A 16,012-nucleotide genomic window follows, 5' to 3' on the forward strand; every position below is an offset into this window, starting at 1 on the left:
AGGTGTCATATTTAGGGAGGTTAGTAGATGGCAGGAGCAGAAGAAGTTCAGTTTTGGAAAGGTTGAGTTTTAGATGGAGAGAGGACAAGATGTTGGAGACTGTACTCAGACAGTCACTGGTGTTCTGTAGTACAGCGGGAGCAAGGTCAGGGGATGACGTGTATAGTTGTGTGTCGTTAGCATTCATCAATGCTCACATAAACCACATATCAGATTTGGTAATACATGTTTCTCACCTGCTAATTTTTTCATTCTGTGAGTGCTCTCCATCATCTGCTCCACCAATAGGAAGCATCATTACTCTCTTTTTGGTCAGATCCTGGAAGGTCCGGGCCAGTGGGATAGTGGATCCATCTCTGATCATGTCTGGTGTAACTCCGAACACTGCAAAGTTCAGCAGAGATAATCATTGGGCTAACTAGAGCTTTATGAAAGTTAGTAATGACACTTTTAGGAATATTATGATGATGATGACTTAATACTGATATTAATAAACTACAAATCATCAGATTGCGCATCATTGATGTGATAGATATTAACAAAGTGGTTAACATCAATAACACTTTTAGCACTTTTTACAACTCCTAGTAAGGGCCATTTCACGTGACACCTTTTGCCTATCATTCATTCTTCATTGTGCTTAGAAACACTACCCTAAGATGTATAGAAATGTGGAATAGATTATTTATTTTAACTACTCTTGGACCACCAATAGATTTTAAACAGCTGGGGAGTCTGCATATGACTCAAGATCAGACAGCTACAGGAGCAAGAGGATGGTTGTCAGACACAGCCAGACTCCCCATAGCGGGAAGGCAGAGATGGTTTATTACCATCTCTGTCTTCCTGTTCCTAAATACACAAATATTATGTTTACAGTATATAAAGCGCTAACAGTGCCTCTTGTTTCAGACCCAGTAATTATATGATCAACCGAGTGCCTGTAGGGTCATGGCATATGCAAATCAATGTTATAGTTGAAGCAGGAGTGTAAAGTTCTCCTGTATCTGGGGCTAAAATACCATCCCCAATTACAGGGAAAAGCCTAAATATACAAATTTCAATGTTGAAGTGCTCCCAAGTGTCTTTTATGACCTTATATGGTGCACAATGTGTGAAATAAATGACAGATAAAAAAGAAACAAAAATTTAAAAAAGAATGCTACCCCTAATCTGAATCACTGCTTCTAGTCCCACTCCATAAAAAAGTCTGATATATAAAAATAAAAGAAACAATTTGAAATGTACTTTAGTGGTCCTTTGAGGTTGTGAAAAATAAAATAAAAGAATTTGAAAAATAGACAAGTAGAGAGCTGAAAGGAAATAAGAAAAATAGAGAGGAGTATAGATCAGCATTATGCTGTTGTTAATGAACTTCTTTATGACACCTTGCAGTATAGGTATGAGGACCATGTACATATTAAAATGCTTTTCCATCATATTTGTTGCACATATTTAACATAAAATGCAAACCTTTTCTTATGGAAATTTTAGCTGCTTCATACTGAGGATCATTCACATTAGCCACCCACGGCATTGCTCCAATCTCCAGTGACACTGTAAGTTTGTTTGGACTTTTTAGTTTAGCGAACACATCTTCCAGATATGTCTTCACCTAGGAAAGAGATTGAGCCTGCTTATTCTTCTTATAATTTAATTTTTTTATTTAACTTTTTTCTATATAAAGTGGTTGGAATAATGTATACTGTTTGCTGGATGATTTTACACTACGGAGAGATTAGATAGCACTGATAAAGTACTAAAGGAGTAAAATATATACAGGGACAGAGTTAGGGGTGTGGGGCAACCATTAAGGGCTTTAAGCCTCTACAGCAGGAGCAACACTGATAATAGCATTAAAACAATTTTAAAAATACTCATATTTGGTATTGCTGCATTCAGAAACGACCAATTTCTTGTTTTCTTTCCATTATTTGATGTCTGAAAGCACTGGTTATTTTTTTTAATTTTATCCATTTCTCCTTTTCAGAAAAAAAATACAAAATTTATTTCTTGGAAATTCAGAGACATGTTGTCAGAAGTTTATAGAATAAAAGAATAATTTACATTTTACTCAAAAATAAAATTAGACAAACTGAACATTTTGCAGTGGTCTCTTAATTTTTGCCAGAGCTGTATATATATGTATATACAGTGGGGGGAAAAAGTATTTAGTCAGCCACCAATTGTGCAAGTTCTCCCACAACTATGAGAGTCAAAATGAGAAAACAAATCCAGAAAATCACCTTGTCTGATTTTGCAAGATTTATATTGCAAATTATGGTGGAAAATAAGTACCGTGTTATACTCGAGAATAAGTCGAGATTTTCAGCCCACTTTTTTGGGCTGAAAGTGACCCTCTCGGCTTATACTCGAGTTATTATCAGCGTGGGGGGTTCGGAGGGGGAGCGGTGTGGTGACATATTCACCTGCTCCTGGTGCTGTCCCTGCATGTCCCATGGTGTCCGGGAGCCGGGGGCATCTTCCTGTGTTCAGCGGTCACGTGGTACCGCTCATTAAAGTAATGAATATGGACGCATATTCATTACTGTAATGAGCGGTACGTGACCGCTGAACACAGGAAGATGCCGCCGGCTCCCGGAGGCCATCTGACAGTGAGACGCTGCCAGGGACCATGCCGGGAGCAGGTGAGTATATCGGGGAAGGAGAGCATTGCGCAATAGTCAACTTCCTCGTTCCACCGCTGCTCTGTCTTCCATCCTTTGCACTGTTCAGGTCAAAGGGCACGATGACGCGATTAGTGTGCGCACCGCCCTCTGCCTGCACAGTCAACGTGTGGAACGAGGAAGGTGACTATCGCAAGTGCCGGGGGCCTGAGCAAAGAGAGGTGAGTATGTGATTTTTTTATTTTAATCGCAGCAACAGCATATGGGGCAAATGTGTGGAGCATCTTATGGGGCCACAATCTATGGAGCATCGTATGGGGCCACAATGTATGGAGCATCGTATGGGGCCACAATGTATGGAGTATCTTATGGGGCCACAATGTATGAAGCATCTTATGGGGCCACAATGTATGGAGAATCATATGGGGCCCACAATGTATGGAGCATCGTATGGGGCCACAATGTATGAAGCATCTTATGGGGCTACAATGTATAGCGCATCTTATGGGGCATAATGTGTGGAGCATCTTATGGGGCATAATGTATGGAGCATCTTATGGGGCATAATGTGTGGAGCATCTTATGGGGCATAATGTGTGGAGCATCTTATGGGGCATAATTTATGGAGCATCTTATGGGGCATAATGTGTGGAGCATCTTATGGGGCATAATGTGTGGAGCATCTTATGGGGCATAATGTATGGAGCATCTTATGGGGCATAATGTATGGAGCATCTTATGGGGCATAATGCGTGGAGCATCTTATGGGGCATAATGCGTGGAGCATCTTATGGGGCATAATGCGTGGAGCATCTTATGGGGAATAATGCGTGGAGCATCTTATGGGGAATAATGTATGGAGCATCTTATGGGGCATAATGTGTGAAGCATCTTATGTGGCATAATGTGTGGAGCATCTCATGGGGCATAATGTGTGGAGCATCTTATGTGGCATAATGTGTGGAGCATCTCATGGGGCATAATGTGTGGAGCATCTTATGGGGCATAATGTGTGGAGTATCTCATGGGGCATAATGTGTGGAGCATCTTATGGGGCATAATGTGTGGAGCATCTTATTGGGCCATAATGTATGGAGCATCTTATGGGGTCATCAACCTTTATGCAGCATTGTATGGGGCAAATGTTTCTATGGAGCACTTATGGGGCCATTATTAACCTTTGTGCAGCATTATATGGGGCATATTTTAATATGGAGCATTATATGGGGCGTATTTTGTATGGAGCATCTTATGGGGCCCATCATGAACTGTATGGAGCATTATATGGGGCTCCTGATTCAATATGGATATTCAAAAACACTTAACCTACTGATGTCTCAATTAATTTTACTTTTATTGGTATCTATTTATATTTTTGACATTTACCGGTAGCTGCTGCATTTTCTACCTTAGGCTTATACTCGAGTCAATAAGTTTTCCCATTTTTTTGTGGCAAAATTAGGGGGGTCGGCTTATACTCGGGTTGGCTTATACTCGAGTATATACGGTATTTGGTCATTAACAAAAGTTCATGTCAATATTTTGTTATATATCGTTTGTTGGCAATGATGTTTTCTGTAAGTCTTCAAAAGGTTGGCACACAGTTGGTGGTAAGTTGGCCCATTCCTCCATACAGATCTCCTCTAGAGCAGTGATGTTTTGGGTCTGTCACTGGGCAACATGGACTTTCAACTCCCTTCAAAGGTTTTCTATGGGGTTGAGATCTGGAGACTGGCTAGGCCACTCCAGGACCTTCATATGCTTCTTAAGAAGCCACTCCTTTGTTGTCCTGGCGGTGTGCTTGGGATCATTATCATGCTGAAAGACCCATCCATGTTTCATCTTCAATGCCCTTGCTGATGGAAGGAGGTTTGTACTCAAAATCTCCCAATATGTGGCCCCATTAATTCTTTCATGTACACGGATCAGTCGTATTGGTCCCTTTGCAAAGAAATAGCCGCAAAGCATGATGTTGCCACCCCCATGCTTCACAGTAGGTATGGAGTTCTTTGGATGCAACTCAGCATTCTGTCTCCTCCAAAAATGACGAGTTTTGTTTCTACCAAACAGAAATGAGTGGAGGACAGAGGAGCCTCTTAAAGAAGAAGTTACAGGTCTGAGAGAGCCAGAAATCTTGCATGTTGTTAGGTGACCAAATACTTATTTTCCACCATAATTTTCAAATTAAATGTTGCCAAATCAGACAAGGTGATTTTCTGGATGTTTTCTCATTTTGACTCACAGTTGTGGTCTACCTATTTCAATTACAGGCCTCTTTCATCTTTTTAATTTTTTAAGTGGGAGAACGTGCACAATTGGTGGCTGGCTAAGTACTTTTTTCCCCACTATATATATATATATATATATATATATATATATATGCAGCGCCCCAGAGTCCTGGTTGTTGCAGTAATGTTGCTCTGCCACTAAGCACTAAGTGGAGCGATGTTATATCTGATTGCACTAAAGGAGTTCACTTGACCAGGTATCACAGTCACACACTACACTTCACACTCCGGCCACCAGGGGGAGCAAAAGGCACTATGTACTAGGCCACTCCTCACACAGGAAAAACTGGGGGTTGGATAGGAAGTTGGGTCAGAACGCAGCCTGGGAGGGCTCCAGGGAGGACCTGTCAGAACTGGGAATCTGGCAGGTACCTAGCAGAAAGGACAGATTGTTACGGGACCGCACCTGCACTACCTTGCGGCGGTATCAATCTGGCTTCTGCTCTTTACACTCTACTGAAACTGCCCTCACTAAAGGCTCTAATGACCTACTAACAGCTAAATCTAATGGTCACTACTCCATGCTAATTCTCTTGGATCTCTCTGCAGCATTCGATACTGTGGATCATCAGCTCCTCCTCACTATGCTCCGCTCCATCGGCCTCAAGGACACCGTTCTCTCCTGGTTCTCCTCCTATCTCTGACCGATCCTTCACTGTATGTTTTGCTGGTTCCTCCTCCTCTCACCTTCCCCTTACTGTTGGGGTTCCTCAAGGATCAGTCCTAGGCCCCCTCCTCTTCTCTTTGTATACTGCCCCTATTGGACAAACAATCAGTAGATTTGGTTTCCAGTACCATCTCTATGCTGACGACACCCAATTATACACCTCTTCTCCTGTTGTCACGCCGACCTTTTTAGAAAACACCAGTGATTGTCTTACCGCTGTCTCTAACATCATGTCCTCCCTCTATCTGAAACTAAACCTGTCAAAAACTGAACTCCTCGTGTCCTCTCCCTCTACTAACCTACCTTTGCCTGACATTGCCATCTCCGTGTGTGGTTCCACCATTACTCCAAAGCAACATGCCCGCTGCCTTGGGGTCATCCTTGATTCTGACCTTTCATTCACCCCCCACATCCGATCACTGGCTCGCTCTTCTTACCTGCATCTCAAAAACATTTCTAGAATTCGCCCTTTTCTTACTTTCGATTCTGCAAAAACTCTTACTGTTTCACTTATTCATTCTCATCTGGACTATTGTAACTCTCTACCAATCGGCCTCCCTCTTACCAAACTTTCCCTGCTCCAATCTGTCCTGAATGCTGCTGCCAGGATCATATTCCTCACCAACCGTTACACCGATGCCTCTACCTTGTGCCAGTCATTACACTGGCTACCCATCCACTCCAGAATCCAGTACAAAACTACTACCCTTATCCACAAAGCACTCCATGGCTCAGCACCACCCTACATTTCCTCCCTTGTCTCAGTCTACCACCCTACCCGTGCCCTCCGCTCCGCTAATGACCTCAGGTTAGCATCCTCAATAATCAGAACCTCCCACTCCCGTCTCCAAGACTTTACACGTGCTGCGCCGATTCTTTGGAATGCACTACCTAGGTTAATACGATTAATCCCCACAGTTTTAAGCGTGCCCTAAAAACTCATTTGTTCAGACTGGCCTACCGCCTAACGATCCCTGTGTGGCCTATTTAAAGGGACACTGTCACCTGAATTTGGAGGGAACAATCTTCAGCCATGGAGGCGGGGTTTTGGGGTTTTTGATTCACCCTTTCCTTACCCGCTGGCTGCATGCTGGCTGCAATATTGTCCTCCATAGTACACACCTGTGCAAGGCAAGATTGCCTTGTGCAGGCATGTACTACAGAGGACAGAGAATGAACTTCAATCCAATATTGCCTTACACTATGGCCGGTCCGAATAACTAAAGCAATTGTTACCATCCACCTCTCGTGTCTCGCCTTTTCCTCATAGTTTGTAAGCTTGCGAGCAGGGCTCTCATTCCTCCTGGTATCTGTTTTGAACTGTATTTCTGTTATGCTGTAATGTCTATTGTCTGTACAAGTCCCCTCTATAATTTGTAAAGCGCTGCGGAATATGTTGGCGCTATATAAATAAAAATTATTATTATTATCTCAAGGAAGGACACGAAGAGAAGGATATTGTGGAGAAGTGAGAAGTGGGATCATAGTAAGAAGGAAATAGAACCAGAAGGAGTCGTGCCCCGAGATTGGCAACATCCTTCTGTGGCGCGTAGCCGGTGGCCAGAGCACCGAGGAAGTAACAGACCCAACGCATTACTTCAAACAGCGGCAGAACAGTTAATTACAGGTTGGCTGTCTACCATACGTCACCTAAGAAGACATAGGAGGCAATTGTGGGAGAGGGGCGGCTCTAGGGTCCCAGAATAACTCCAGGCCTACCTGTCATAAAGTTGCGTCCTAGCCATATAATCTGGGGGACAGAGAGAGAGAAGGAACAGATACGACAGTTGTGAGGATTATCCCGTGGTGCTCAGCAGGGAAGGACTACAACACAGAGGCGCTAGAAGGTAGACACTGATTCCCACCTGCAAAGGAAACTCTGGATGTGCCATCGGACTGGCCAATCTCAGCGAGCCCCGTTAGCAGTGCTCTGGACTGCAGACCCCGAAGCCTTCACTAAAAAGGTAAAGAGACTACAACCCTGTGTCCTCATTATTCCTCGCACCTTGCACCACGCACCATCACCTTTCATTGGACGCCCCTTAGCAGGATCACGGACCAGGTCTAGCCACCGTGACAACCCCGGATCGAGTACCCCGTGGCCCTGTGTCTGGGGGCGCTCCAACTTGGCGTCACGAACAGGATGTACTTAAGCCTGAAGAATCAGGTCATGTGTGCCTTGGAACTGTGATTGAACTGTGACTTATTGCAAAGACTGTGTATCGCTATTTGCCGCCAAAAATCCGCCATTGTCGCGCCGTGTGGCGCGCGAAGGGAGGAGCCATAGCTTCGTGGGTGAAGCCAGCTGGAAAAGAGCACGGAGCGGAAGATGCGGTAAGGTGCCGATCCCGGAAGAAGAGCCCCGACCCCGGCGCCGTTCCCGGAAGGAGAACCTCGACCCCGGCATGTTAGCAAGGGGGGGAGAACGGCCATGTCGGATCCCGGAGGAGCGGAGGCGGCGGCCACAGCTGCAGACTCAGGAGCACTTCCAGACGCAGCCACGGGTCTGGTATCACCTCCGGATGCCGCGGGGCTTGCCGCTCCCATCAACCAGCCGGATGCTGCCGCTGCTACAACAGCCATAATGCCCTTCTCTATGCCGTACCTATCAGGAGCCACCTGGCTGCCGCGATACTCCAGAGAAGCTCATATGTTAACTGACTTTAAAGAGGGGATTTGTAGCCTGCTCGAGTTTTATCCCTTGACGGAGCCTCAGAAAGTTCATATGATAACCGGCAAACTCTTTGGAGTGGCATTGAGGGAAGTGAAGTCCTGGCCCGTTGCAGACAAGAAAACTGCGCAACAGGTATTTGCAAAGCTTAAAACCACCTTTGACACCCGCACCGCCATGGAAATTAAATTGATGTTTTATGGGTGCAAGCAGAGCCCGCAGGATAGCTTACGGGACTATGCCCTTAATCTTCAGGAGGCGCTGCGGGCCATCAAGCAAAGTGACCCAAACAGCATGCAAGATGAAGATAAACTCCTGAAGGAGCAGTTCATCGAGGGGCTCCTGTGCAGTAACCAAAAAGCCCAGCTACACTTCCTGGCCATGCAGAATCCAGACCTGACTTTTGCGCAATTCAAAGATAAAGCCATCCAGGCACTACCAGAGCGACTGCCCAGCCGTGCCACACTTCCCAGGCGTCAAGCCCTCACGTACCACCAGGAGGCGGCGCCGGACGCACCCGTCTCCGCCGAAGCCGATGCCCAGATCCTGGAGGACGACTCCCCTGCAGGACTGCGCCTCCTGGTACAGGAACTGACCAGGAGCGTTGCTGCCCTAGCCCGGACCGTCCAGTCCCTACAGGAGGCCCCCAAGGAGAAGATCCAGTTGGCTTCCAGACCGGAAGATGTCCCCTGGCAGCGACCAAGGAGAGTTCCATCGACCAGAATCAGAGACGACGATCGCTTTCATCGGGATGGACGACCTATTTGCCGCCGCTGCCGCCAGGTGTGCCATCTTGCAAGGTACTGTCAGTTAAACGGGCAACCCCTGGGGCCAAGGGCCGACCCCCAGGAGAACGCCCAGGCCCGCAAAATTGGAGAGCCAAATACATCGGGGGTGACCAGTTCTGCCCATCGTGATCGACGGTATCCCCATGAACGCTTTGCTGGACACCGGTTCCCAGGTGACAACTATGCCCTACATTCTTTATAGACGTTATTGGGAGGACACCGACATTACCCGTGCCCCGATGATGATTTTACCATAATAGCTAGTAATGGCCAGCCGCTGCCGCAAGTGGGGTATAAAGAGGTCACTATTAAGGTGGGGCGGGTAGAATTGGAGGCCCAGGGAATTGTCATTGTTGATATTGACCGGCGCGAATGTAATCCCATGATGACCATCGGTACTAATGTCATAGAAAATTGTCTTGCAGAAGTTATTGTCTTGTTGCAGCAAGTAGCAGAGACAGCTGGTTACAGTGAACAACGTGCCTTGCAGAAAGAAATCAGCCCTAATGCAGAGACAGCAGGTGGAGCTGACTGGTGGTGAAATTGGCCGGGTCACAGTGAGTGATTCGAACCCCATTGCAATACCCCCCAGGAGTGAAATGTTAATATGGTGTCGGGCAGCCATAGGTCTCGGGGGTAAAGACTATCAGGCCCTGGTAGAACCCGTGTATTCGGATAATAGGCCTACCCTCCTGACAGCCAGAGGGGTGGTTGACGTCCGCAAGGGGAGGGTGCCAGTACGTGTCCTTAACTGTGGGGAGGAAGAAGTCCACCTAACCAAATATGTCACACTTGCCAAGCTGTTTATTGTTAATAATAGCGTGATACAGACACCCAGGCCCTTGGCTCCGTCCAAGTCGGCAGAGGACAACGGCTCTGCAGAGCAATCAAAAGATTGGTGTCAAGAATTACATGTGGGCACTGATTCTACTCCATCTCACCAGATACAGGGGGCCTACAGGGTGGTTCACGAGTATGAGCGGGTATTCAGCAAGCACCCCTTGATTTCGGGCGGGTAAAAGGGATTCAACATCACATCCCCACAGGAGATCACCCACCCGTAAAAGAAAGATACCGTCCTGTACCCCCAGCTCATTATCATTGTGCCAAGGACATGTTGCGAGAGATGAAGGAGGCTGGGGTAGTGAGAGACAGCTGTAGCCCCTGGGCAGCTCCATTAGTCCTCGTTAGGAAGAAAGATGGCACCATGAGGATGTGTGTGGATTATAGGCAATTAAACCGCATTACACATAAGGATGCATACCCCCTGCCTAGGATAGAAGAGTCCTTGGCTGCGTTAAAGTCTGCTAATTACTTCTCTACCTTAGATCTCACCAGTGGGTACTGGCAGGTTCCCGTGGCATAGGCGGACAAGAAAAAGACAACCTTCACAACGCCGATGGGTCTCTGCGAGTTCAACTACATGCCCTTCGGATTGTGTAACGCCCCGGGGACGTTCCAGAGGATGATGGAGTGCTGTTTGGGACACAAGAACTTTGAGACCGTGCTGCTATATCTGGACGATGTCATTGTCTTCTCTAAGACCTATGAAGACCATTTGAAGCACCTGGCCGAGGTATTTGAAGCGCTGTCCAACTTTGGCTTAAAGGTGAAACCGTCCAAATGCCATCTGCTAAAACCCAAAGTACAGTACCTGGGCCATGTGGTGAGTGCCGAAGGAGTGGCCCCAGACCCCGACAAGGTCACGGTGATCAAAGACTGGCCGCAGCCCGGTAACCTTCATGAAGTCCGGCAGTTCCTCGGGTTGGTGGGCTACTACCGGAGGTTTATCAAGGACTTCACCAAGAAGGCCGCGCCGTTGCAAGACCTGTTGGTGGGCCAGCCTAAGAAACCGAAGGGTAAGATTACCCCGTTGGATTGGAACGACGGACTGGAAGGATCATTCACTTGCTTAAAATCGGCACTGACGGGAGAAGAAGTACTAGCCTACCCTGAATACGACCAACCGTTTGCATTGTATACGGATGCCAGCAACGTGGGGCTGGGAGCTGTGCTGTCCCAGGTCCAGAAGGGCAAGGAACGGGTAATCGCTTACGCCAGCAGGAAGCTTCGCCCCACTGAAAGGAACCCGGACAACTACAGTTCCTTTAAGCTGGAGTTCCTCGCCGTCGTTTGGGCCGTGACTGAGAGGTTCAAGCACTATCTGGCCTCAACAAAATTCACTGTCTTCACGGATAATAATCCACTAACGAACTTGGACACAGCGAAACTCGGTGCTTTGGAGCAGCGGTGGATGGCCTGGTTGTCCAATTACGACTTCACCATCAAGTACCGGGCGGGACACAAGAATGCGAATGCCGATGCATTGTCCCGAATGCCTCACCTGCCCGAAATGGGGGAAGATCCAGAAGCATTTGAAGAAGTAGAGATGCCCGCCTTCCATCGCCCCAAGGCAACTCAGTGTTCCCATCAGGTGGAAAACAGGCGCAGAAACAAACAGGGCGCCCTGTTAAATCCCCTGCCCCACCACGGGTGGGCAGAGAACCAGGATGGTGACCCTGCGGTCTGTCGGGTGAAAGAGCTCCTGACGCAGGCAGGTTTGCATCCCGGCCCGGATGATCCACCGGAGGCATTACAGTTGTGGAAGGAGAGGGGCAAACTGTTTATTCACGATGGCAAGCTGTGCCGAAGGAGCATTGACCCCCGCACTCACGAATTGGTATGGCAGATCGTGGTCCCAAGACAAGATGTGCCAATGGTCCTGGGAGCGTACCACGATGGGGCAGGACACTTCGGATGGAAGAAGCTGGAGGGGCTACTCCGTGGGAGGTTCTACTGGATCGGCATGAAGAAAGCCATCGAGAAGTGGTGTCGAGAGTGTGGCCCCTGTAGCCTACGCCGGAAGGATCATGACAGCCAACGGGCTCCCTTGCAGCCCATCATCACCAAACGGCCGCTCGAGTTGGTCGCGCTGGATCACGTAAAGCTAACACCTAGCTGGTCAGGTAATATCTACGCTCTCACCATTGTGGACCACTATTCCAGATTCCTGGTAGTCGTACCAGTCAAAGATCTAACGGCTAGGACGGCTGCCAAAACCTTCCAGCAGTACTTTTGTAGACCCCATGGGTACCCAGAGAAGGTGTTGACCGATCAGGGGCCTGCATTTGAAGCAGAGGTGTTCCAGGAGTTCTGCAATTTGTACGGGTGTAAGAAGATCAGAACCACGCCGTACCATCCACAGACCAACGGGATGTGTGAGAAGATGAACCAAGTGGTGATCGACTTACTGAAGACCTTACCTGTAGAGGAGCGGAACTTGTGGCCCACAAAGTTACCAGACTTGGTAGATATGTACAACCACATCCTGGTGAATTCCACCAACTGCACCCCAGCATACCTGATGCGAGGAAGGTCTAGCAAGTTACCCGTCGATCTGGACATGGGGGTCCTGACCCCCGAAGATATATCACCAGATGCAGATTGGGATACCGAGAGGCAGCAAAGGTACCGCAAAGTACAGGAATGTGTAGAAAGGAATCTCGCTCAAGCCAGACAAAAGCAAGAGAGGGACTACAACCAGTATGCTCCCGCGGCTCCATTGTCACCTGGTGAGCAGGTACTCAAACGAAAGAGGAGACTACACAAGCTTGATGATCAATGGGAAGCGGAACCGTATACCATTCTGTCCTCCAATTTCGACAATACAAAGGTCTGTCTCATCAGTAAAGGCGGAGGGGAGACCTCAACGGCCATATTCAGAGACCACCTGAAAATATGCCCTGATAAGCTAAAAGATGGGGAGACAGATCCCAGGACTTCTCCGCCGGTGGAAGAGGAGAAGATGATACACACTGTTCTTGGCGATTTTCCCCAGTCCTGGACTCAAATAAATCAGGCCATTGTGGTACCTGTCTTAACGTTTCGTCAACTGAGACCGCCAGAACTAAATGTGGTGCCAGGGCATCTGGACCCGCAAGCGCAGCCGACCCCACCAGAAGATGCGGTGCCAACGGTCGAACCAGCGGACCCTCCCTCTGCCATCGGTGAATCTGCCATGCCCACCACTAGTAGTGGCAGCACTGAGAACTCCAGCATGCCAGTGCTGCCCAGACTCACTAGAAGTGTAGCTAGAAGACAGTGCACTACACCAGCGATAGCAAGTGTAGCGGGCCCTGTCAGGCCAATAGCCACCCCTGCGCTGCGAAGGTCTACGCGTAGCACCCAGAATCAGACTCCACTTCGCTATAAAACGTGGAGATATTAACGATAATTGCTATTTGGTTGAAAATGCTTGTGTAAATATCTGTATTATAGATTTAAAAATGGACAATGGCATGATGGACAGTGAATCACTTCAAAACTTTCACAGGGACCCCTTTGTTTACCCGGGGTCCCTGCTGTTCTATGATTGCACCTACTGAACTGGGAGTCATGGACTGTGCATGACTAATCTTTTGCAACGTTCAAGCGTTCTTACCTTCCATAACGGAAAGCACTGTTATATTTACTTGTTCATAGTATGTAAAAATTTTGTGTGTTTGCTATTAACATGTATTGTTATTCTTCTTTTCCCAGTCCGGAAGTGCTGGATTTAACCGGGGGGGGGGGAGGAGTGCAGTGCCCCAGAGTCCTGGTCGTTGCAGTAATGTCGCTCTGCCACTAAGGGGAGCGATGTTATGTCTGATTGTACTAAAGGAGTTCACTTGACCAGGTATCACAGTCACACACTACACTTCACACTCCGGCCACCAGGGGGAGCAAAAGGCACTATGTACTAGGCCACTCCTCACACTGGTAAAACTAGGGGTCGGACAGGAAGTTAGGCAGATCGCAGCCTGGGAGAGCTCCAGGGAGGACCTGTCAGAACTGGGAATCTGGCAGGTACCTATCAGAAAGGACAGATTGTTACGGGACCGCGCCTGCACTACCTTGCGGCGGTATCTCAAGGAAGGACACAAAGAGAAGGATATTGTGGAGAAGTGAGAAGTGGGATCATAGTACGAAGGAAATAGAACCAGAAGGAGTCGTGCCCCGAGATTGGCAACATCCTTCTGTGGCGCGTAGCCGGTGGCCAGAGCACCGAGGAAGTAACAGACCCAACGCATTACTTCAAACAGCGGCAGAACAGTTAATTACAGGTTGGCTGTCTACCATACATCACCTAAGAAGACATAGTAGGCAATCGTGGGAGAGGGGCGGCTCTAGGGTCCCAGAATAACTCCAGGCCTACCTGTCATAAAGGTGCGTCCTAGCCATATAATCTGGGGGACGGAGAGAGAGAAGGAACAGATACGACAGTTGTGAGGATTATCCCGTGGTGCTCAGCAGGGAAGGACTACAACACACAGGCGCTAGAAGGTAGACACTGATTCCCACCTGCAAAGGAAACTCTGGATGTGCCATCGGACCGGCCGGTCTCAGCCAGCCCCGTTAGCAGTGCTCTGGACTGCGGACCCCGAAGCTTTCAGTAAAAAGGTAAAGAGACTACAACCCTGTGTCCTCGTTATTCCTCGCACCTTGCACCACGCACCATCACCTTTCATTGGACGCCCCTTAGGAGGATCTCGGACCGGGCCTAGCCACCGTGACAACCCCGGATCGAGTACCCCATGGCCCTGTGTCTGGGGGCGCTCCAACTATATATACAGTATATATAAAAAATAAATAAATATATGTGTATGCATGTGCTCTTTGTATACATATATATATATATATAATGTGTGCGTGTGTATGTGCTCTGTTTATACATGTGTGTGCTGTGTGTGCATACATATGTGTGTACTCGGTGTATACATGCGTGTGTGATATGTGTGTATACATGTGTGCATACATATGTGTGTGTAACATACTGTGTGTGTCACATATGGTGCATTCACATTTATAAATCCCAGCAGCGCAGATGAGCGTTCCTATCTGTGAACATGTCAGCAACCGCCCAACAAACAAGTAAAATAATGCTCATTCATCAGATAATTGAATTGGTTATGCCAGAAAAAAAATCATTGTTCTCAGCAGCACATCGCCCAGTACAAACTGCAGAGGTGCTGTTGATTACATGATATTGTATGGGATAGACTGGTGATTATTCTGTGCCCACCATTCTTCCTTAGCCACTGTAAAGAGGCCGGTGAACAAGTGTTGAACGACTGTAATATTGTCGAGTATGCTCATTTAACCCCTTAGCGACCGCCGATACGCCTTTTAACGGTGGTAGTTAAGGGTACTTAAACCACAGCAACGGCGCTGTGGAGAAAGTGTATAGCGCCCCCCAGAGTCGGAATTTCTCCGGGGTCTCGGCTGCCGGGGGTAGCTGAGACCCCAGAGAACATGATATGGGTCGGTTTTTACTGACCCCGGGGTTGCGATCGCCGTTATTAACCGTATAACGGCAACCGCAAAAAAAGTGCGATTTGCCATTTAATTTCTCTGTCCTCTGATGTGATCGCACATCAGGGGACAGAAAGATTGGGTTCTGATCCCTCCCCGATACTTATCAGTGTCTCCCGGTGTCTCTGGGTCCTCCTGCTTCCCCCAACTGCCGCTAGCCTCTTCTTCCTGTAAGAAAATGGCAGGCGCATGCGCAGTGCGCCCGCTGAGATCTGCTGGCACCCGGCAACAATAGGAAGATTTTTCCTATTGGTCCATTTTGGTCACTGTGATAGACCGTATCACAGTGATCAAAATAAAAAAAAAATAAACCCCCCCATTTATCCCTTAGCTGGGAAAAATAATAAAATAAAGAAAATGTATTTATTTCCATTTTTCCATTAGGGTTAGAGCTGGCTAAGGTGATTTGGGATAAAGTTAGGGTTAGGGCTAAAGTTAGGGTTAGGGTTGGTATTAGGGTTAGAGTTGGGATTAGGGTTTGAATTAGGGATACGGTTGAAATTAGGGTTAGTGTTGGGGTTAGGCTTGGGATTAGGGTCAGGTTTGTGGGTAGGGTTATGGTTAGGGTTGGGATTAGGGTTAGGGGTGTGTTGGTATTAGGGTTATGGTTAGGGTTGGGA

The 16,012-nt window shown here is 47.7% G+C and overlaps 1 protein-coding gene across 4 annotated transcripts in view; it reads right to left on the reverse strand.

Annotated features, from left to right (window-relative positions):
* LOC138642656 (beta-Ala-His dipeptidase-like) overlaps nucleotides 1-16,012 on the reverse strand; it is a 103,247-nt gene that overhangs the window by 16,168 nt on the left and 71,067 nt on the right. For all 4 annotated transcript variants that reach the window (XM_069730965.1, XM_069730964.1, XM_069730966.1 and 1 more), the window contains 2 exons: nucleotides 1,474-1,615; nucleotides 237-384 (listed from right to left, as the gene is read on the reverse strand). In XM_069730965.1, coding sequence (XP_069587066.1) covers nucleotides 237-384; nucleotides 1,474-1,615 — 290 coding nt within the window. The remainder of the gene's footprint in view (nucleotides 1-236; nucleotides 385-1,473; nucleotides 1,616-16,012) is intronic.

Source organism: Ranitomeya imitator, chromosome 6, assembly GCF_032444005.1.
Source record: "Ranitomeya imitator isolate aRanImi1 chromosome 6, aRanImi1.pri, whole genome shotgun sequence".
NCBI lineage: Eukaryota > Metazoa > Chordata > Amphibia > Anura > Dendrobatidae > Ranitomeya > Ranitomeya imitator.